General features: G+C 44.3%; 1 protein-coding gene across 2 annotated transcripts in view; it reads right to left on the reverse strand.

Annotated features, from left to right (window-relative positions):
* Positions 1-9,163: 9,163 nt before the first annotated feature.
* Positions 9,164-22,463, reverse strand: part of FSD2 (fibronectin type III and SPRY domain containing 2) — a 65,118-nt gene continuing 51,818 nt past the window's right edge. For both annotated transcript variants that reach the window (XM_040342586.1, XM_040342585.1), the window contains exons 11-13: positions 19,417-19,546; positions 15,263-15,439; positions 9,164-9,586 (exon numbers count right to left, since the gene is read on the reverse strand). In XM_040342586.1, the coding sequence (XP_040198520.1) occupies positions 9,334-9,586; positions 15,263-15,439; positions 19,417-19,546 (560 nt within the window). In that variant the 3' untranslated portion in view covers positions 9,164-9,333. The remainder of the gene's footprint in view (positions 9,587-15,262; positions 15,440-19,416; positions 19,547-22,463) is intronic.

Below are 22,463 nucleotides of genomic sequence, written 5' to 3' on the forward strand. Positions count from 1 at the left end.
CAATGATGCCTGCACCCGGAGGCATCATTGAGATATCATTTTTTAGCGGCGGCGATCCTGCGCACCGTAAGAACGATCATAGCGGCGGTTCCGCCGCTAGATCGTTCTTACAGGCGGCGGGAGGGGACATCCCCCCCCTCCCGCCGCCATCCGGTGCTTCTCCGGGCTCTCCCGTCCCACCGGGGGCCCGGAGAGATGATCGCCGTCCGCCGGATGTTTGCCATAGAGAAGACTGGTGACCATCTGGTCACCAGTCATCTCTATGACCGTCGGAGGCCCGGGCGCGATGTGATGACGTCACGCCCGGGTCCCCGTAAGTAAACAAACCGCAATTGCGGCTAGTTTGAATGAGATCTGTGAATTTTTTTTCACGATCTCATTCTTTCCAGCCTGCAGGAGAGATGTGGGGTCTTATTGACCCCGCATCTCTCCTTAAAGAGGACCTGTCACACACATTCCTATTACAAGGGATGTTTACATTCCTTGTAATAGGAATAAAAGCGATTGAAAAAAAAAAAAGTGTAAAAAAAAGTGTAAAAAATAAAGAAATAAGTAAAATAAAAATAAAAAAATAATAATAAAAAAATTAAAATGCCCCTGTCCCCGGTAGCTCGCGCTCAGAAGCGTACGCACACGTAAGTCCCGCCCACGTATGTAAACGTCGTTCAAACCACACATGTGAGGTGTCGCCGCGTGCGTTAGAGCGTGTGCAACAATTCTAGCACTAGACCTCCTCTGTAACTCTAAACTGGCAACCTGTAAACATTTTAAAGTGTCGCCTATGGAGATTTTAAAGTAACAAAGTTTGGCGCCATTCCATGAGTGTACGCAATTTTAAAGCGTGACATGTTAGGTATCTAGTTACTCGGCATAACATCATCTTTCATATTTTACCAAAAAATTGGGCTAACGTTACTGTTTTGTTATTTTTTAATTTATGAAACCATTTTTTTTACAAAAAAAAGCAGTTTAAAAAATTATTGCGCAAATACGGTGCAAGATAAAAAGTTGCAATGACCGCCATTTTATTCCCTAGGGTGTCTGCTAAAAAAACATATATAATGTTTGGGGGTTCTGAGTAATTTTCTAGCAAAAGAATGATGATTTGTACATGTAGGAAAGAAGTGCCAGAATAGGCCCGGGAAGGAGGTGGGTTTTAAAGCCCGGTATTGAAGTGGTTAAGGAGTTTCTTGTGCCAAAGCCTGGTCACTGCTGTTCTCTCTCCTTGTGCAGGGTGACTGGTCTTGTGTCCGCCCCCTCCTATAGTTTCTTCAGGCTGCCCCTCCCACAGCTCTTCTCTCTGCACAGACTATGAACAGCATATTGATGATGTTGCCACTGCATGCACAATTAACCACTTCCATACAGGGCACTTACGCACCTTCCCGCCCAAGCCAATTTTCAGCTTTCAGCACTGTCGCACTTTGAATGGCAATTGCGCGGTCGTGCGACGTGGCTCCCAAACAAAATTGGCGTCCTTTTTTCCCCACAAATAGAGCTTTCTTTTGGTGGTATTTGATCACCTCTGCGATTTTTTTTTTTTTTTTGCGCAACAACTAAAAAAAGACTGAAAATTTTGAAAAAAAATTACGTTTTAATTTTTTTTGTAAATAAGTAAGTTTTCTCTTTCAATTACGGGCACTGATATGGTGGCACTGATGGGCACAGATGAGATGGCACTGATGGACATCGATGAGGTAGTACTGACGGGCACAGATGAGGTGGCACTGATTGGCGGCGCTGGTATGCGGCACTGATGGGCACACATAGGCGGCACTGATGGGCACACATAGGCGGCACTGATGGGCACACATAGGCGGCACTGATGGGCACACATAGGCGGCACTGATGGGCACACATAGGCGGCACTGATGGGCGGCACTGATGGGCACTCATTGGCGGCACGGGGCACTCATAGGCGGCACAGATGGGCACTCATGGGCGGAACAGATGGGCACTGTGGGGTGGCACAGATGGGCACTGTGGGGTGGCACAGATGGGCACTGTGGGGTGGCACTGATGGACACTGTGGGGTGGCACTGATGGACACTGTGGGGCGGCACTGACTTATGTTGCCAGTCAGTGCCCATTTGTGGGCACTGATTGGCATCTTTTTTTTTTCAGACTTTTTTTTTTCAGACTTTTTTTTTTCAGACTTTTTTTGCACCTTTTTTTTTTTTTTTTTGCCCTTTCCTGGTGGGCTTCCCTGGTGGTCCATGTGGCGATCCGAGGGGGGCAGCACTGATAAACAATCAGCGTGAACCCCCCCTGTCAGGAGAGCCGCCGATCGGCTCTCCTCTACTCGCGTCTCTCAGACGCGAGTGAGGAAGAGCCATCAACGGCTCTTCCTGTTTACATTGTGATCAGCCGTGGTTGGACACGGCTGATCACGTGGTAAAGAGTCTCCGTGAGAGACTCTTTACCGAGATCGGTGTTGCGGGGTGTCAGACTGACACCCTGCAACAACGATCGCCGCGATGCGCGCCCCCGGGGGCGCGCAGCCGCTCAGAATCCTGAGGACGTCATATGACGTCCAGTCAGGATTCTACAACCACTTTGCTGACGTCAATTTGTCATTGGCGGGCGGCAAGTGGTTAAATACCAGGTTTGAAAAGGCTTTTGGCACACAGATTGGATCCTTTTTGGCTATTCAGGAATATATTATTCTGCCTGAAGTTCAACTTTAGTATTTTACCTAAAACATCAATTAATACCTTAACTCCTAACATCACCACTCAACTGCTGGCACTTATCCAAGTTCCTAAAATGAGCCCTGGAAGTAATTCTTTGCTATTCCCTTGCAGGGTTTAGAACTAGATGAAGCTAGGGGGAACAAAATGAAATGCCCCAATTTGGGGAGCATGTGACTCACTCCCTATCTGCCTACATGAAAGCACCGGTGTTTGGTGATCACCCACTAAAATACACAGTACTGTCATAGGGGCAAGACAAGAGTACGTGTGTATTTTCCAACTTACACAGGAATTCCTGTCTTTACTCCCAGTGACCAAACAGATCTGTGAGGGATCAAAAGAAATGTGCGTTTATGGAGCTGGGGAGGGAAGCGGGTATTTGAATGTCTTTATTTGCCCTGCATAGAAAAAGTCCAGGTTCACTTAAAACTCTAACCTCGCCCCTAAAATGTCACTCTTATCCTATGCCAGGCATTCTCAAACAGGGTTCTATGGAACCCTACGGTTCTTCCAAATGCTAGTGGTTCCTTGAGTTGTGGCTGATTGGCCCTCCATTTGATGGTGCCTGCATAGTTCCAGTGCCACCGCTAATTGGCAGAGCCAACAACGTGACAGCGAAGATCTTTTTAGCTGTCTGTAAGGGTGGCATTCTGAACACCACTGTAGTTGTGCCATTCTTTTTATTGACTACCGATACAAGGAGCCTTTTTCTCATTTGCCCAAATGAACTGATTTTAGTAAGGGTTCCCCAATACCTTAAAGTTATTTTAGTGGTTTCTTTGGAGTAAAAAGGTTGAGAAAGGCTGTCCTATGACTTAGGGCCAGATTCTCAAAAGAGATACGACGGCGTATCTCCAGATACGCCATCGTATCTCTGAGTTGCCCCGTCGTATCTATGCGCCTGATTCTTAGAGTCAGTTACGCATAGATTTCCCTTAGATCTGACAGGCGTAAGTCTCTTACGCCGTCGGATCGTAACTGCATATTTACGCTGGCCGCTAGGGGCGTGTACGCTGATTTACGCATCAAAATATGTAAATCAGCTAGATACGCAAATTCACGAACTTACGCCCGGCCGACGCAGTACAGTTACGCCGTTTACATTAGGCTTTTCCCGGCGTAAAGTTACCCCTGCTATATGGTGGCGTAAGTGCGGCGTACCAATGTTAAGTATGGCTGTCGTTCCCGTGACGAAATTTGAAAATTTTGCGTCGTTTGCGTAACTCGTCCGTGAATGGGGCTGGATGTAATTTACGTTCACGTCAAAACCAATACGTCCTTGCGGCGTATTTGGAGCAATGCACACTGGGAGATTTCCACGGACGGGGCATGCGCCGTTCGTGAAAAACGGCAATCACGTCGGGTCACAGAACATTAACATAAAACACGCCCCCCTGTCCCACATTTGAATTAAGCGGGCTTACGCCGGCCGATTTACGCTACGCCGCGCTGCGGAGGCGTAACGTAAATCAGATACGTTAGCCCGCACAAAGTTACGCGCTCCTACGAGAATCTGGCCCTTAAACTTTATAAGTATTGAACTTGTCACCATTTTTCTAAGTAAATATATTTCTAAAGGTGCTATTGATTAGTGTTGAGCGGAATACGCCATATTCGATTTCGCCATATATCAGGAATATATAGCCGAATATTCGAGAAATATTCGCTAAAATCGAATATTCGTGATATTTTATCCAAATGAAATTTTTGCGAAATTTCGCTATTGCGAATGCGAAAATAATTGCGAAATTTCGACAAGTGCGGTAGGAGAACTCTGATTGGCTCATGCTGAAATCGAATATTCGTGATATATTATCGAAATTTCGCAAATGCGAATGCGAAATTGATTGCGGAATTTCGACAACTGTGGTAGGAGAACTCTGATTGGCTCTGATGCAAAAGAAGGGCGGAGAAAATAATCGCGCAATATTCCTATTGCCGAATATTCGCATTGCGAATATTCGGCAATATAAAATGATCGCTTCAGCTACTCGGCCCAGTGTCTCTAATCATACCAGCAATGCTTTTAGACGTCGATGGAGATCTCTAGGATGTGATCCGTTTTAAAAATAAAATTGAAAAAATGCAAATATTCGGAATAGCGAATATTGGCCGCGAAATTCGATATATTCGCGAATACTCGAAGCCGTGAGCAACACAAATACAAATATTCGTGAGCAACACTACTATTGATATGAAATTTTTACCATATGTTGGTAACCACCCATACATATAAAGAAACCAAAACGAATAAGTTCAGAAATGTAAGTTATATGTAATAAAATGTAATGAAAAAAATATTGAACACGCTAACTGAAATGTATTTAGCACTTCGCGCAAAGTCCTTTGTTGGTAATGACAGTCTTAAACAGGGCCGCCATCAGGGGGGTACAGGCAGTACACCTGTAAGGGGTCTGGAGGTTCCCAGGGGCCCGAGATGGCAACCCCCCTTTTTTTTTTTATTTTTTTTTTTATAAAACAAATATATATTTTTTAATTAAGGGACAATTTTTTTTTCATTTAGGGGTCCGGAGATCCCCAGGGCCCCAGATGACAACCCTCCTTTTTTATATAAAAAAAATATTATTTTTTTTATTTCTTTTATTTTTTTATTTTTATTATATATATATATATATATATATATATATATATATATAATATTATTATTAAAGGGCTCAGAGGTCCCCAGTGCCCCATCTGGCAAACCCCCCTTTTTTATTTTATTTTTTAAATGTTTATTTTTATATTTATTTTTAATAAAGGGCCCAGAGGTCCCCAGGGCCCTGGATGGCAACCCCCCTTTTTTTTTTATTTTATTTTTTTTATATATTTTTTTTATTTATTTTTTTATTAAAGGGCCCAGAGGTCCCGCATGGCAACCCCCCCTTTTTTTGTAATTTCTTTTTATAAAAAAAAATAATTTGTGTGTGTGTGTATATATGTGTGTGTGTATATATATAATATATATTTTTTTTTATTATTATTATTACCGCCCCTTTTTTTATATATATTTTTCTTTATCTCTTCTTTTTTGTTGTAAAGGCTCCCCCCCCCCCGCTTCTCAATCTCAGGCGGCAGCACCCCCCTCCCCCATAATTCCTGATGGCGGCCCTGGTCTTAAATGACAGTAAAAACAACTTGAAATCTTGAAGGTTCCATGGGCCTTGTCTATAAACTCTGATCTTTAGTTCTTTCCATAGACTTTCTATTGGATTCAAGTCAGGTCATTCTAGAACAGTGGTCTCAAAGTACCGGCCCGCGGGCCATTTGCGGCCCGCGGACCAGTTATAAATGGCCCCCAGGCAGGGCAGAAGTGGGGGGAGCAAAAAATAAATACAATTTTTTTTTTTTGTGAGCTGGCGCTATTTGGTGGTGAGCCGTTGGTATTACAAGTTATTACCACCAGATGTGAGCTGGCGCCATCTGGTGGTGGCCGTTGGTATTACAAGTTAAGCATTACAAGTTAAACAGCAATTCTAATGTAATTTTTCACTATTTTCACTGCCATCTTCTTCCCTCTAATTAGAACCCCCAAACATTATATATATTTTTTATCCTAACACCTTAGAGAATAAAATGGCGATCGTTGTAATACTTTCTGTTACGCCGTATTTGCGCAGCGGTCTTACAAGCGTACTTTTTTTGGAAAAAATTACACTTTTTTTAATTAAAAAATAAGACAACAGTAAAGTTATCCCCATTTTTCTAAATATTATGAAAGATAATGTTACGCCGAGTAAATTCATACCCAACATGTCACGCTTCAAAATTGCGCCCGCTTGTGGAATGCCGACAAACTCTTTTACCCTTTAAAATCTTCATAGCGACGTTTAAAAAAATCTACAGGTTGCATGTTTTGAGTTACAGAGGAGGTCTAGTGCTAGAATTATTGCTCTCACTCTACCAATCGCGGCGATACCTCACATGTGTGGTTTGAACACCGTTTACATATGCGGGCGCTGCTCACGTATGTGTTCGCTTCTGCACGCAAGCTCGTCGGGACGGGGTGCGTTTTCTGGCTCCTAACTTTTTTAGCTGGCTCCTAAATTACAAGCAAATTTGTCAAACCCTGACTTACACCAGTGCAGGTGGTAATAATGCGCTCGCTGACACCAGTACTGTTGTTTTTGAAGTTTGAAAGTTTGCATGCGGCCCCCCATGGCATATGAAAACTTGTCTTGTGGCCCTCAGGTAATTTGAGTTTGAGACCCCTGTTCTAGAAGCTTTATTTTCTTTCATTGAAACCAATTGAAAGTTTCCTTGGCTTTGTGTTTGGGATCGTTCTTGCTGAAATGTCCTCCCTTGTTTCATCTTCATCGTCCTGTTAGATTGCAGCAGATTTGTATCCTTCCGTTAATGATATGAAGTTTGCCAGTACCGTATGTTGAAGAACAACCCCACTGCATGATATTCCCACCTTTGCTGTTGGTATGGGGGTGTTTTGGGGGTGATGTGCAGTGCCATTTGACCTCCAAACATGGTGTGTATTATGTCATCCAAAGAGTTCAATTTTGGTCTCATCTGACCAGACTATATTCTCCCCGTATTTCACAGGCTTGTCTAAATGTTGTGCAGCAAACTTTAAATGAGCTTTAAAGGGTCACTAAAGGAAAAACATTTTCAGCTGAAATGACTGTTTACAGGGTATAGAGACATAATAGTTAACTGATTCCTTTTAAAAATGATTACAAATATATAAAAAACAATCATATAATGTACCTGCAGTTTAGTTTCGTTTTTTGCATGTTGTTTCCTGGTTCTCTGATGTACAGAGACAAAGAGCCAATAGAGGGCAGTGATGCTGGATTGGTGCTGACACACAGTAATCACACCTCCTTGATTAGTCACCACAGTGAGAAATCTCCCAGTACTGTGGTGATCAGGAAACAGACAACCAGGAAGTGTCCAGAACAGAGAGGAATTACAGGTCAAGGGGTTCCTATTCCATGAAATGGATACAGTGCCCAGAGGCGATTCAGTTCGCATGTGTTGCGCTTTACAAGTCTCTCTCTCTCTCTCTCTCTCACAGCAACATCAAAGCAAAAACAAACAATGAGGACATGAAACCAGGACTGCAGTAAGGTAAAGGAAGCTATTTAGCTAAAAAAAAAATCCTTTAGTGACCCTTTAAGCTAAGGGCAGATGGATTCCAGGAAGCAAATGCTACATGAATCATCTCCCCTTATTCAAGACGGCCAAGACCACAAATACCAGGGGGGTCTTTTTCAAAGGGATTCCTCAGTAAAATAAAGCATGGAGAAATGGATGGATGGGGGAGTCTGCTTTGAATATTAAAAATGAATTAAATTGCATTGGTTTGTGGTGCTCAGATGAAGAAATGTTCTACTTTAACCACTTAAGGACCGGACCAATATGCTGCCTAAAGACCCAAGGTGTTTTTACAGTTCGGGACTGCGTCGCTTTAACAGAGAATTGCGCGGTCGTGCGACGTGGCTCCCAAACAAAATTGGCGTCCTTTCTTTTCCCCACAAATAGAGCTTTCTTTTGGTGGTATTTGATCACCTCTGCAGTTTTTATTTTTTGCGCTATAAACAAAAATTTTGAAAAGAATGCAATATTTTTTACTTTTTGCTATAATAAATATCCCCCAAAAACATATATAAAAAAAAAAAATTTCCTCAGTTTAGGCCGATACGTATTCTTCTACCTATTTTTGGTAAAAAAAATCACAATAAGTGTTTATCGATTGGTTTGCGCAAAATTTATAGCGTTTACAAAATAGGGGATAGTTTTATTGCATTTTTATAAAAAAAAAATTTTTTACTACTATTGGCGGCGATCAGCGATTTTTTTCGTGACTGCGACATTATGGCGGACACTTCGGACAATTTCGACACATTTTTGGGACCATTGTCATTTTCAGAGCAAAAAATGCATTTAAATTGCATTGTTTATTGTGAAAATGACAGTTGCAGTTTGGGAGTTAACCACAGGGGGTGCTGTAGGATTTAGTGTTCACCTAGTGTGTGTTTACAACTGTAGGGGGGTGTGGCTGTAGGAATGACGTCATCGATCGGGTCCCCCTTATAAAGGGGATCACTCGATCGATGCAGCGCCATAGTGAAGCACGGGGAAGCCGTGTTTACATACGGCTCTCCCCGTTCTTCAGCTCCGGGGAGCGATCGCGACGGAGCGGCTATAAACAAATAGCCACGCCGTCGTCCCGGATCGCTCCCCGAGGGAACCCGACCACCGCGTGTAGCGGGGGGGTCCCGATCGGACCCCCCACCCGCTAGAAGGCAGGGACGTACTGGTACGCCAATGTGCCTGTACGTGCCATTCTGCCGACGTATATGTACATGCGGCGGTCGGGAAGGGGTTAAGTAGTGGATGTATATGGATTATTTTTGGAGAATAAGATAATGGTTTGGAATCACTTTTATAATAATAATAAAAAAAAGTAATATAAAATAAGATCAAATAAAAACTCAAGTTTCCAGACTTTTTATACATTTATTTTTTTACAATAGTCCACTTTTCTCTGTGAGCTTAATATCCGATCTACAATATTGAAAGCGATGGGGACTTCTCCAGTTACTTTTTTAGCCACATTGCTGTATATACATAATTCTCCAGGATCTGGGAGAGATGATTTTATATCAATTACTATATACTCTTCTTAGGACAAAATCAGTGAAGGGGGTACTGCAATACCATTATGTATCTTCAATCGTCCTCGTTTTTCCAGCGCAAAACATGGATGCACTAGATGCTGAAAGTGGCATTCGAACGTGTATAAGTGCTGGTGAATGTTCATATTGAAAAAGGACAACATGTCATAGTCATAATCCAGCAGGATTCCAATTCTTGTCAGTGGTATTGATATCCGAACGTCCGGGGACACTCCACAGTGCAGGAACTCGTATCTGTGCCTGTTGAGAGATATTTCAAATCCATAAAAAGTCCAAAAAAGTTTGTAATTGGTAACTAAACATTTTGAATTAAAAGCTGAGAGTATGCAAAATTGATGAAGAAGATTAGGACAGCCGCACTCCAAAAAAGCGTTTCTTTTTAATAAAATAGGTCACAAAACTGACATGTCGCAGCAAAAATCAGAAAAACACAGCTGACGCGTTTCACATTGTCATACAGTGCTTAATCATAGCTGTGCTATGATTAAGCACTGTATGATAGTGTGAAACGCGTCAGCTGTGACATGTCAGTTTTGTGACCTATTTTATTAAAAAGAAACGCTTTTTGGAGTGCGGCTGTCCTAATCTTCTTCATCAATTTTGCATGCTATTGCATTGCCAGCACCCAGGGTTTTGGATTTGGTGAGAGATTTATTTTGGTCTATCGGAGCGGTCACCCTTCTCCCCAAAAGCTGAGAGTAATTGATACATTGAAAATGTTATTTAAACTGAAGTTTTGTTGAGAAAAACTCTCTTCCAGGTCATCTTTATGCTGCAGATCCCTACTTGCTTCTGTTTTGGAGGTACTGATGTACAATGTAGTTTCTGCCAGTGAGCGTGCTAAAAATGAATGCTTAGTTTGCTATAATCACATGAATGCTGTAATGACAAATAATGAACCCTCTGACGTTGCTCTAAAGCAGGGATCGCCAAACTTTCTAAACATAGGGCCAGTTTACTGCAAGAAATGTAAAAAATATTGTGTTTTTTTTTTCAAAATGTACACTTTTGTTTATAGCCCAAAAAATAAAAACCGCACAGGCGATCAAATACCACCAAAAGAAAGCTCTATTTGTGGGAAAAAAAGGACGTCAATTTTGTTTGGGAGCCACGCCGCACGATTGTCAGTTAGAAGCGACGCAGTGCCGGAAGCTAAAATTTTGTCTGGGCAGGAAGGGGGTGTATGTGCACAGTAGGCAAGTGGTTAAACATCATGGGAAATGTAGTTCCAAAACATCTGGGGTGCCAAGGTTCGCCATCACTATATTCTATCTCTGAGAGGATAGGGAGTTGTATAGGAATCTAAGGAGATCTGTTTTATGAAGGAGAACAAGAATTTAGCAGTTATATGAATGTCTTGAGGCTTGTATCACTATCAGCGTCAACCTTTGTTTTTCCACACTGGATAAAAGCACATCACTGCAAGGCCATATATAAAACAGTCGCTTTTTTATGTGCGTTGTTCAAGCCACACGCACGAGCTGCGGAAACATTCTGCATGTCTGCATTTTTCTGCAGCACACTAGATGGCGCTGCATCTCACCTTAAAGCAGCACAATGCACCACACTGCTGTGTAGTGATGTGAATGAAGTGTGACATTTCAAATACATTTAGAAAAAAAAAGTAAGCCTTGCGATGAGCTGGAATGTTCCCTGCCGAAGTCACTAGCCTGCACAGTAAAGTGCTGCATTTTAACATGTGTTCTAGTGTTAACGTAGCCTTATTGTATAGCATCAATTTCTTGTGCTTTAAAGTGTATTTCCACATTTGCATTTAAATTTGAGAAGCATGTTTGCTCTATGTTCCTATTCACACAGCATACCTAAAAATAATTTGTAAAAAAAAAATATTTTTTTTACCTTTCTAGTTGTGCTATAGGCAGCTTTTATTGTTCAGAATAGCTTTTGATGTGCACTTAGGGGACAGGCTGAGGGACAGCCAACTGCTCACTGTATATTCCAGTATACAGTGCCATGAAAAAGTATTCATACCCCTTGAAATTTTCCACATTTTGTCATGTTACAACCAAAAAGGTATTTTATTGGAATTGTATGTGATAGACCAGGCGAGGGCAAACTCGGCCCTCCAGCTGTTTTGAAACTACAAGTCCCATGAGACATTGCAAGACCCTAACCATCACTGGCATGACTCCTAGAGGCAGAGGCATGATGGGATTTGCAGTTTCACCACAGCTGGAGAGCCGACATTGCCCACCCCTGTGATAGACCAACACAAAGTGGCACATAATTGTGAAGTGGAAGGAAAACAATAAATGGTTTTCAACATTTTTTACGAATATGTGAAAAGTGTGGCGTGCTATTTGTATTCAGCCCCCCGGAGTCAATACTTGGTAGAACTGCAATTACAGCTGAAATTCTTTTTGGGGATGTCTCTACCAGCTTTGCACATCTAGAGTGACATTTTTCTTTGTAACATAGCTCTAGCTCGGTCAGATTTGATGGAGAACGTCTGTGAACAGCAATTTTCAAGTCTTGTCACAGATTCTCAATTGATGATTTAGGTCTGGACTTTGACTGGGCCATTCTAACACGTGAATATGCTTTTGATCTAAACCATTTCATTGTAGCTCTGGCTGTATATTTAGGGTCGTTGTCTTGCTGGAAGGTGAACCTCCGCCCCAGTCTCAAGTCTTTTGCAGACTCGAACAAGTTTTCTTATAAGATTTTCCCAGCTTCCCTGTCCCTGCTGAAGAAAAGCATACTCACAACATGATGTTTCCACCACCACCATGTTTCACTGTGGGGATGGTGTGTTCAGGGTAATGTGCAGTGTTCGTTTTCAGTCGGGCATATCGTTTTGCTTTTAGGCCAAAAAGTTCAATTTTAGTCTCATCTGACCAGAGCACTTTCTTGTGTCTCCCACACGGCTTCTCACAAACTGAAACCGGACTTCTTTTGGATTGCTTTCAAAAATGGCTTTCTTTTTGCCACTCTTGCATAATTGTGGAGCGCACGACTGAGGCCCCGTACACACGGCCGAGGAACTCGACGTGCCAAACACGTCGAGTTCCTCGTCGAGTTCTGGGATGAAGCCGCCGAGGAGCTCGGCGGGCCGCCTTCTCCCATAGAACAACGAGAAAATAGAGAACATGTTCTCTATTTTCTCGACGAGTTCCTCGGCGGCTCCATCGAGCCAAAAGTGTACAGACGACAGAGTTTCTCGGCAGAATCCGGGTTTTGACCGAGTTTCTCTGTGAATTCTGCCGAGAAACTCTGTCGTGTGTACGAGGCCTCATAGTTGTCCTGTGGACAGATTCTCTCACCTGAGCTGTGGATCTCTGCAGCTCCTCCAGAGTTACCATGGGCCTCTTGGCTGCTTCTCTGATAAATGCTCTCCTTCCCCGGCCTGTCAGTTTAGGTGAATGGCCATGTTTTGTTAGGTTTGCAGTTGTGCCATACTCTTTCCATTCTCGCAAGATGGATTGAACAGTGCTCCGTGAAATGTTCAAAGCTTGGGATATTTTTTTTATAGCCTAACATTGCTTTAAACTTCACCAGACTTTTATCCCTGATCTGTCTGGTGTGTTCCTTGGCCTTCATGATGCTGTTTGTTCACTAAGGTTCTCTAACAAACCTCTGAGGGCTTCACAGAACAGCTGTATTTACACTGAGATAAAATTACACACAGGTGGACTCTATTTACTAATTAGGTGACTTCTGAAGGCAATTGGTTCCATTAGATTTTAGTTAGGGGTATCGTAGTAAAGGGGCGCTGAATACAAATGCACGCCACACTTTCAAATATTTATTTGTAAAACGTTTTGAAAACCATTTATCATTTTCCTTCCACTTCACAATCATGTATGAATACTTTTTCAAGGCTGTGTGAATGGGAACATGTAACAAATAATAAAATAGATTAATCAAAAATGGAAAAACTGCGCTGTTCGTCTAAACCAAAACAGATTATACAGCAGCAGCTATCCTGTGAGACACACACAGTACTAAATCGCTATTCAAAATGTAGCTGTGCTTATCGTGACAAAAGTAAACATTTAGAAAAATAAATTGTGAAAGAAAAGTTCATAAAGTGACAAAGTTCATCCACTGATAAATGCACCATCCGTCACCAAATCGTGTGATCCTGAATATAGACCTCCACTATATAAAATGCCTGCTTGGCAGAAAGTATTGACCTCCTATTACAGAAGGCCAATCTCGCTTCTGGCTCATAACCCAGCCAGGGCCTTTGTCCTTCTGGGAACGAATGGAAATCCACCTCTTAGGCCCCGTACACACCATCGGTCCAAACCGATGAAAACGGACCGAAGTTCAGTTTCATCGGCCCAAACCGTCCGTGTGTACGCCCCATCGGTCTGTTGTCCTTCGGACAAAAGTTAGAGAACTTGCTTTAAAATCGAACCGATGGACCGCTGACCGATAAGTCCAAACCGATGGTTAGTACACAAAAGCATCGGTTCAAAACCTGTGCATGCTCAGAATCAAGTCGACGCATGCTTGGAAGCATTGAACTTTGTTTTTTTCAGCACGTCGTGTGTTTTACGTCACCGCGTTCTGACCCGATCGTTTTTTGGAACGATGGTGTGTACGCACATCAGACCAACAGTCTACTTCAGCGGTGAACCAATGAAAACGGTCCGTCGGACCATTCTCATCGGATGGATCGACCGTGTGTACGCGGCCTCATGGGTACTCGATCATGGACACTCCCCATGTAAAGGTCATAAAACTCGCAATGGCGTAAAATCCCAAGGCTGCTAACTGCTATCTGATGACTCACACAGGGGCACCAATCATGCGGCTAGATGCATCTGAAGCTGCTGTGACTGCATAATTGGTGCCCCTGTGTGAGCCATCAGTTAGCAGCCTTGGGATTTTACGCCATAGCAAGTTTTATTACCTTTTCATGGGGAGCAGTGGTGTCTGGTGCTCCATATTTTTGGAGGGGGCACAAACAAACGGATAAATTCTGAAAAATACAGAAAAAAACATCAATTGCAGCCTCACTGTGCCCATGAAATGCAGCCACTGTGGCTATCAAATGCAGCCACTGTGACCCCCCACCCTCCCGCTCACTGAATGATTGCCCGAAACTTACCCCACCTTGGTGGGTAGTCAGGCAGCAGATGACAGCGGCGACCTGTGGGATGGTGGGATAAGCAGCGGGTCAGGTGGCAAGCTGTGGGATGAGCAGCGGGTCAGGCGACGGCTCCTGTGTCCTCCATTTCTCTTTTTCATTCCTGCTAGGCTTCCAATCGGAGCGCCTGTGCCTTCAGCCAACCAGGTGATGGGTATTAGACCTGCGCCTTCTGATTTGCTGAGAGGCGGTTTAGTGTTTAAATGCTCTGCGCTCTGAGTCCACCATTTTTTGAAGCCTATGACTCTAATCAGGTGCTTCAAAAAAACACCCCCGCCGCTGTAATTTCCAAAAAGGGGCCCGATGCCTGAATAGGGGGTGGCTACAGCGACCATGGATAAATTCATGCAATGCATGAATCTATCCATAGTACACAGAGGGGGTGGTGTGACAGATGGAGTGGCCGAGCGCCCCTTATGGTTGCACCACCACTGATAGGGAGTGTCTATGATCGAGTACCCATAAGAGGTGGATTTCCATTCGTTCCCAGAAGGACAAAGGCCCTGGCTGGGTTATGAGCTGCAAGCGAGATTGACCTTCCGTAATAGGAGGTCAATATGTTCCGATAAGCAGGCACTTTATATGGTGGAGGTCTATATCCAGGGTCACACAATTTGGTGACGGATGGCGCACTTATCAGTGGATGAACTTTGTCACTTTTATGGACTTTTCTTTCACAATTTATTTTTCTAACAATTTACTTTTGTCACGATAAGCTTAGCTATGTTTTGAATAGAGAAATAATAAAATAGGTATTGTCCCCAATTTGGCTGCAAAAGTGGAAGTTAATTCTTTACCGTGTTCGTGTACAGATGTGCCTCAGACACCAGGAACTATTGTTCGCTCCAAGCATTCCACTTCTGTTTGTGTCTTCATAGGCAACTCCAAGCCTGTACTCTGTGCTCTCATCCACCTCCACCTCCCAGTAATGTCTTCCTTTGAAGGGTATGAGGGTTCCCAGGACAGCAATACATCTGCAAAGCAGTAAGCAAATGTTATTTTATTCATATATATATATATACAGCTGAAATGTGTTGTGGAGTGATACACATGAACATTGAAGCCAGATTTTAGAAAAGTCAACCCAGTTGTTGGAGTATGTCAGGAATGTAGACCACAAGTAAGAAATTCATACAAATGTAGAGAGAACAAAATGTGAAACAAATCGTATAGGACAGCAGTTCCCAACTTCAGTCCTTAAGCCGCGTACACACGATCAGTCCTTCCGATTAGAACGGTCTGATGGACTGTTTTCATTGGTTAACCGATGAAGCTGACTGATGGTCCGTCGCGCCTACACACCATCGGTTAAAAAAACGATCGTGTCAGAACGCAGTGACGTAAAACACAACGACGTGCTGAAAAAAATGAAGTTCAATGCTTCCAAGCATGCGTCAACTTGATTCTGAGCATGCGTGGATTTTTAACCAATGGTTGTGCCTATTAACGATCGTTTTTTTCCCATCGGTTAGGAATCCATTGGTTAAATTTAAAGCAAGTTGGCTTTTTTTTAACCGATGGTTAAATAACCTATGGAGCCCACACACGATCGGTTTTGACCAATGAAAACGGTCCATCAGACCGTTGTCCTCTGTTTAACCTGTCGTGTGTACGAGGCCTTAAAGCTGAAGTTTAGTATTATTATTATTATTTTTTTAAGACTACACCAAAGGTATGTGTAATGGTTTGTATCCCATTACCTGCAGGTGGCGGCTTCTGCTTAGAATCCTCTGTGTTGTGTCCCCTTTCCAGCCTCAGGATACTGCCCTGAGTGCCTATCTTCCAGTGCTGTGAAGGGTAACAGTGGCTCCCAATCAGGAAATTGTTACCACTCACAGCATCCACTCATTCAGCCCCGGGTCACACTGATGCAGTTGGAATTGGGTGCGAATTTAAAGCGGTACACAATGCAAATTCACATTGTGATTTTTTCTTACATTGCCATGCAAATTCTGCATAGCATGTGTGGTTTCCATGCAAATTTTGTGTAAATTTTGTCTGCCTGTTTTATATTCTATAAAATCTGGGCAAAAAAACAAAACAATTTGCAGTGATGTGAAGACTGCAAATTATATCTGGTCTCAGACGTCTATGGAGCTGAAATCTGCACTGCACTAAACTTGCACAGGACCCTTTTTTGAACCAGATCAAATTCGCACTGCATATATGTGAAAAGCCTTCATTGGAAATAATGCTTTTCTACATGACATGCAAATCTATGTTTTTCAGATCACATCTGATCCACATAGAATTTCCATATGTGTGATTCGGGGCTTACTTAGAGTGGAGTTAGAGTTTTTTTTTTTTTTAATAGCGAAAGAATTGCCTTCTGTTAAAGAAGATTACCGGCTTTGCCACTTTTTATATACTTGCATTGATACAGCTTGGACCAAGCATGGATACATGCATGCCTCTATAAATAAAAAGCATTCTATGAATAAAGGGCAGGCAGATGAATGAAAAGTTAACCTCTTTATGCATAGAGCACTTGTCATTGATGGAAGCTATAGTATAGCTTCTATGAATGGGAGAGAGGGGAATAAAGGGCAGGCATACCTGGCATTGCATGAATCTATGTTATTGTTGCCGGCCGCTGCCGCCGACTATTCAGATGGCTGGACGGCGAGCGCCGGCCACCTGAATAACGGCAGCTGGTTGGCTGTGCGGAAGTGCCTATCAGATCCAGCCCTCCGGCTCTCGGAAGATTATCTAAGGGACGTACGGGTGGTGCGTTCCTTAGATAAGACTGACAGGCGTCTCAGCCAATCAGGTTTGCCATTTCTGGTTACCGGTAACCTGATTGAATCGAGGGACGTGGAAGTAGGATGGCTGACCCGCAGAAAGGTAAGTGCTGGGCGCGCGGGGGGGGGGCATTATACTGGGCACAGTGGCATCAATAGGCATTATACTGGGCACAGTGGCGACAAAGGGCACAGTGACTACGTTTGATGGCATGGCACAGTGGCTGCGTTTGATGGCATGGCACAGTGGTGACCATTGATGGCACAGTGGCTGCGTTTGATGGCATGGCACAGTGGTGACAATTGATGGCACAGTGGCTGCGTTTGATGGCATGGCACAGTGGCTGCATTTGATGGCATGGCACAGTGACTGCATTTGGCATGGCACAGTGGTGACAATTGATGGCACAGTGGCTGCGTTTGATGGCATGGCACAGTGGCTGCGTTTGATGGCATGGCACAGTGGTGACAATTTATGGCACAGTGGCTGCATTTGATGGGCCCAGTGGCACTGCCTGGCACTCTTTATGACAGAGGACAAGCAGGGGTGCAGGGCAGAGGACTAAATAATTTAATTAAGACAGCAGCCACCAGCACAAGGGATACTTCTCACTGAATGCAAGTACTGTCCCTTGTGTTAATTTAAAAAATAAACTTGGGCTTTAAGATAAGGCCAGTGCTGGGGTTAGTCAGGGCTGTCTTAATGCTTGGGCACTGCCCATGGGCCCCAGGTGCATGGGGGCCCCATGATAATCTTGTATTACACAATACTTGCCAACTGTCCTGGATTTTCCGGGACAGTAACACTTTTTACTAAGCTTTCCCTAGATGCCTGTGTACTGGGCAGCATCCCAAAACCTGTACAGTGCCCTCCTGACCCCCCATGTTCTGTGCATTTCTGCCTCCCCTCCTGTACTGTGCCCTTTATGTTGATTAGTCTTTGATTTGTGGCATGTTTTCTTCTTGTTTTTTACAATCAATAAAAGCACTAACAAATATATGTTTAATTCTAGCATGCACCTTTTTCAATTTCTTTCAGGGGTTGAATCTTGAAATCACCACCCTATGTCACTGTGAGCTTTGTGGAATAAATGATGCTGATCCAGCAAGTTACAGGTCTTTTTTTCCGGTGATCGTATATAGACAGATTGAGAAGAAAGGTCTACAGAAGCTCTAATCACTTAAAAATTAAATAAAAAACAATGGTACATGGCTTTTCCAACTATTGGTGCCACAGGAGTATTCTGATATGTAGATATGAGTCTACCAGTGGCAATAGTCTTAGCCCATGTGGAGAGAAGGTGAGATGTGCTACAGACTCTTGTCTTAGGACAAGACCAGGGCCGATCCTAGGCAGGGTGCGTGGGGTGCTCCGCACCCAGGCGCCACAAAGTTGGGGGCGCCGAAGCTCCAAAGTGCGCCCCTCCCTCCTCCTTGTCTGTGTCCAGAGGTGGAGCGCATGCAGCGGTTCCCCATCCTGCTTGCTCTCTCCGCTGGCAACTGACAAGAGCGCATACCTCCCGCTGTCCCCAGAATCCGGGTAGAGTACCGCAGCGGAGCCTAGTACCAGAACACGTTCTGGCACTAGGCTCCACTACTTAATTCTGTCGGGTGCGCGTGGAGCAGTCTCCTGTCAGCCCGGCCCCCTCTGCGTGTGTCGGCTCCTCTCCCATAGGCGGTGTGATGAGAGGCTTCTGGGTTGGCCGGAGCTGCTGCCAATCATCCCGTGCACTCCCAGAAATGCTCTCCGAGTGCCACCCTCCTAGTAACCAAAGATGCCACGTATGCCCCGCCCCCTGTAATGTGCTTATGCTCCCAGCACGCCTGAGCTACAGGGATCTATTGGACAGGTACTGATCTATGGGGACACCTGATGTGGGGGGCTTTGATGGAGACACCTGCTGGGGCGCTCTGATGGGGGACACTAATGAAGACTTCTTAGTCTTCATCTCTGTGTTTGAGTCGTAGCCATAGAAACATTTGTAATGGGGAGGAGTTAGTAAGATGACCACGCCCATGTTGGAGTGCCAGCAATATTTCTGCACCCAGGCGTCTGTGACCCTAGGATCGGCCCTGGACAAGACTCAGTGGTATCTGCAGGAAGGAAGATCAATGCCCAGTCTAGCTGGATTGGACACCTGTCACCTCGTGTCTATAGGTACAGTTATGGTGTAGAATATTTTATTACTTTTCACTTTCTATAAAAATACCTTGAGAAATTATTGCATTGATAAGGTAAATCCTCCAGACTTTCCTCCTCTTCACAAGAAATTGTGGATCCATTATCAGAAATAGAGAGCAGTGGATGAGCAGTTTCTTCATTAAGATAGAAAAATGTACCTAAACAGATTATATTGGTTTAGAATCGGCTAAAATATTTTTAAAACACAGAAAATTAGAAGTAGAAGGAAATGCTACCCAATAACCACCTGTAGCGCCTACCCTACATTTCCAGGGGCCTGATGGTGACCCCCCAGAGGCAGGGAGGACCGACATAACTCCTCAGGGTGCAGGTTACTAGGCATGATCGGTAATGAACAAGATAGAAATTGGGCGCCAGTCACTTTTATGCTTGAACAAAGAGACGTTTATTTCACAAACAGGAAAAATGTGGGAGAGAGGGGATAGGGCACAGGACACCTTTAAACCTTGTATACACGGTACAGTTGTTGGCCAACCGAGCATCTGATTTTTGTCAAAAGGGCGTGTGCCACGATCTTGTCTTACATACTAACGGTACACAATTGTCGTGCCACAAACCCGAACGTAGTGACGTACTACGAGGAATTTCAGCTCTTGAGCGCCACCCGTTGGGCCCCTTCTGCTAATTTTGTGTTTGGTGAGCATTGACTCCGAGCATGCCTGTTTTGTACTTTCGACTTTTGTGTGACGGATTTGTGTACTGACCATATGAAAATCAGACGTCAAGCCATTGTCCGCCAAAAATGTACTAGCCTGTCGGCCAACATTTGTTGATGGAATATGGAAAAATATTGTCAAAAGGAAAGTACTAACAGTAAGGTTTTAGGACAACCGTCTGTCAACAGACAATCCCCTGCCAACAATCAAACCGTGTATATGAGGCGTTCGTCAACAATAGCAATGATCTGCAGACAGGCAGACTCCTTTAACAAAAGGTGAGATTAGGCAGACAGCAGTACAGGAAAATAATCTTTCAGCTGAACCAGCACATCTGTACTTTTTCGGCTAGGCTGTCTCCTATAGGAACTTGACTTGACTCACGGAAGGTGCGGGAACTAAGATGCATTAAGATAAAAAAAACTTTTCTGTGTAGCAGCCTCCCCATTTACTTACCTGAGCCCCCATCTCTCTCCAGCAATGTCCATGAGTGTTCTTTTAAAGGTACACCTCTTTTAACCACTTCCCGCCCGGCCTATGGCCGATTTACGTCCGGGAAGTGGTTGTGAAATCCTGACAGGACGTCCATGGACGTCCTGCAGGATTTCACGCCGCGCGCGCCCGTGGGGGTGCGCAGCGCGGCGATCGGTGATGCGGGGTGTCAGTCTGACACCCTGCATCTCTGATCTCGGTAAAGAGCCTCCGGCGGAGACTCTTTACCATGTGATCAGCCGTGTCCAATCACGGCTGATCACGATGTAAACAGGAAGAGCTGTTGATGGCTCTTCCTCACTCGCGTCTGACAGACGCGAGTAAAGGAGAGCCGATCGGCGGCTCTTCTGACAGGGGGGGTTCGCGCTGATTGTTTATCAGCGCAGCCCCCCCTCGGATCGCCACACTGGACCACCAGGGAAGCCCACCCTGGACCACCAGGGAAGGGCAAACAAAAAGAAAAAAAGATGCCAATCAGTGCCCACAAATGGGCACTGACTGGCAACATGGGTAGATCAGTGCTGCCCCACAGTGTCCATCAGTGCCACCCCACAGTGTCCATCAGTGCCACCCCACAGTGCCCATCCATGCCCAGTGCCTACCTATCAGTGCCCATCTGTGCCACCTATAAGTATCCATCAGTGCCGCCCATGAGTGCCCATCTGTGCCGCCTATGAGTGCCCAGTGCTGCCCATGAGTGCCCATCAGTGCCGCCCATGAGTGCCCATCAGTGCCGCCCATGAGTGCCCATCAGTGCCGCCTATGTGTGCCCATCAGTGCCGCATACCAGCGCCGCCAATCAGTGCCACCTCATCTGTGCCGTCAGTACTACCTCATCGATGTCCATCAGTGCCATCTCATCGGTGCCCATCAGTGCCGCCATATCAGTGCCCGTAATTGAAAAGAAAACTTACTTCTTTACAAAAAAATTTACAGAAAAAAATAAAAAAAAATTTTTTTTTCAAAATTTTCAGTCTTTTTTTAGTTGTTGCGCAAAAAAAAAAAAATCGCAGAGGTGATCAAATACCACCAAAAGAAAGCTCTATTGGTGGGAAAAAAAGGACGCCAATTTTTGGGAGCCACGTCGCATGACCGCGCAATTGCCATTCAAAGTGCGACAGTGCTGAAAGCTGAGAATTGGCTTGGGCGGGAAGGTGCGTAAGTGCCTGGTATGGAAGTGGTTAAACATGGCTGCCTTGTTGGCTAATACTCAGTGGATGCCAGGATCTTCATTTTTTTGATTGGATAAAGACCACACCTTTATAAAGACATTTTAAAGGATAAGGTCACTTTTCTTTTTTTTTTTTTTACCAAATATGACAAGATGAACTAATACATCCATACTAATATATCCTGACCCCCCCCCCCCCCTGTGGATGACACTGCACATAGCAGCTGTGATGCCCAGTGCTGCTGGTGTAGCGGTTTGTACACTGCAGTATACACCCCTAGAGTGAGTATCCATCATAATGCTCGCAGTGACAAGTGCTCATTGGTCAGCATCACCAAACGGATCATAGCTTCTTCCTTCTGAGACATCTGGAAAAGAAGCCTCCGGTGTGCTTCTCATTGGTCAGTTCAGTCACATGACCATTGCGTGCTTGTCATTGTGAGCATTATGATGGAGACGCTCTGCAGGGCTGTGTATTGCAGTATGCAGACCTTTACTTGGCAGCACTAGTCATCATGGCCATTATAGGCAGCGGGGTCTGGAGGGGTGGCTGGGATATTTAGAGTTCATCTTTTATTTTTTGTTGCACAGAATCAGAGGCTGGTGTCAGATCAACTGCACTTAGAAAGAAAAACTGAGCCTGGTTGAAGTGAGTTATGGAAAATTCTAAGAAAATAAACTTGTTTTACGTTGTTACTTGGATAGCATTAGCAGCCGATTAACTTTGCTTGTTAC

This window comes from Rana temporaria, chromosome 3, assembly GCF_905171775.1.
Source record: "Rana temporaria chromosome 3, aRanTem1.1, whole genome shotgun sequence".
NCBI classification, from domain to species: domain Eukaryota; kingdom Metazoa; phylum Chordata; class Amphibia; order Anura; family Ranidae; genus Rana; species Rana temporaria.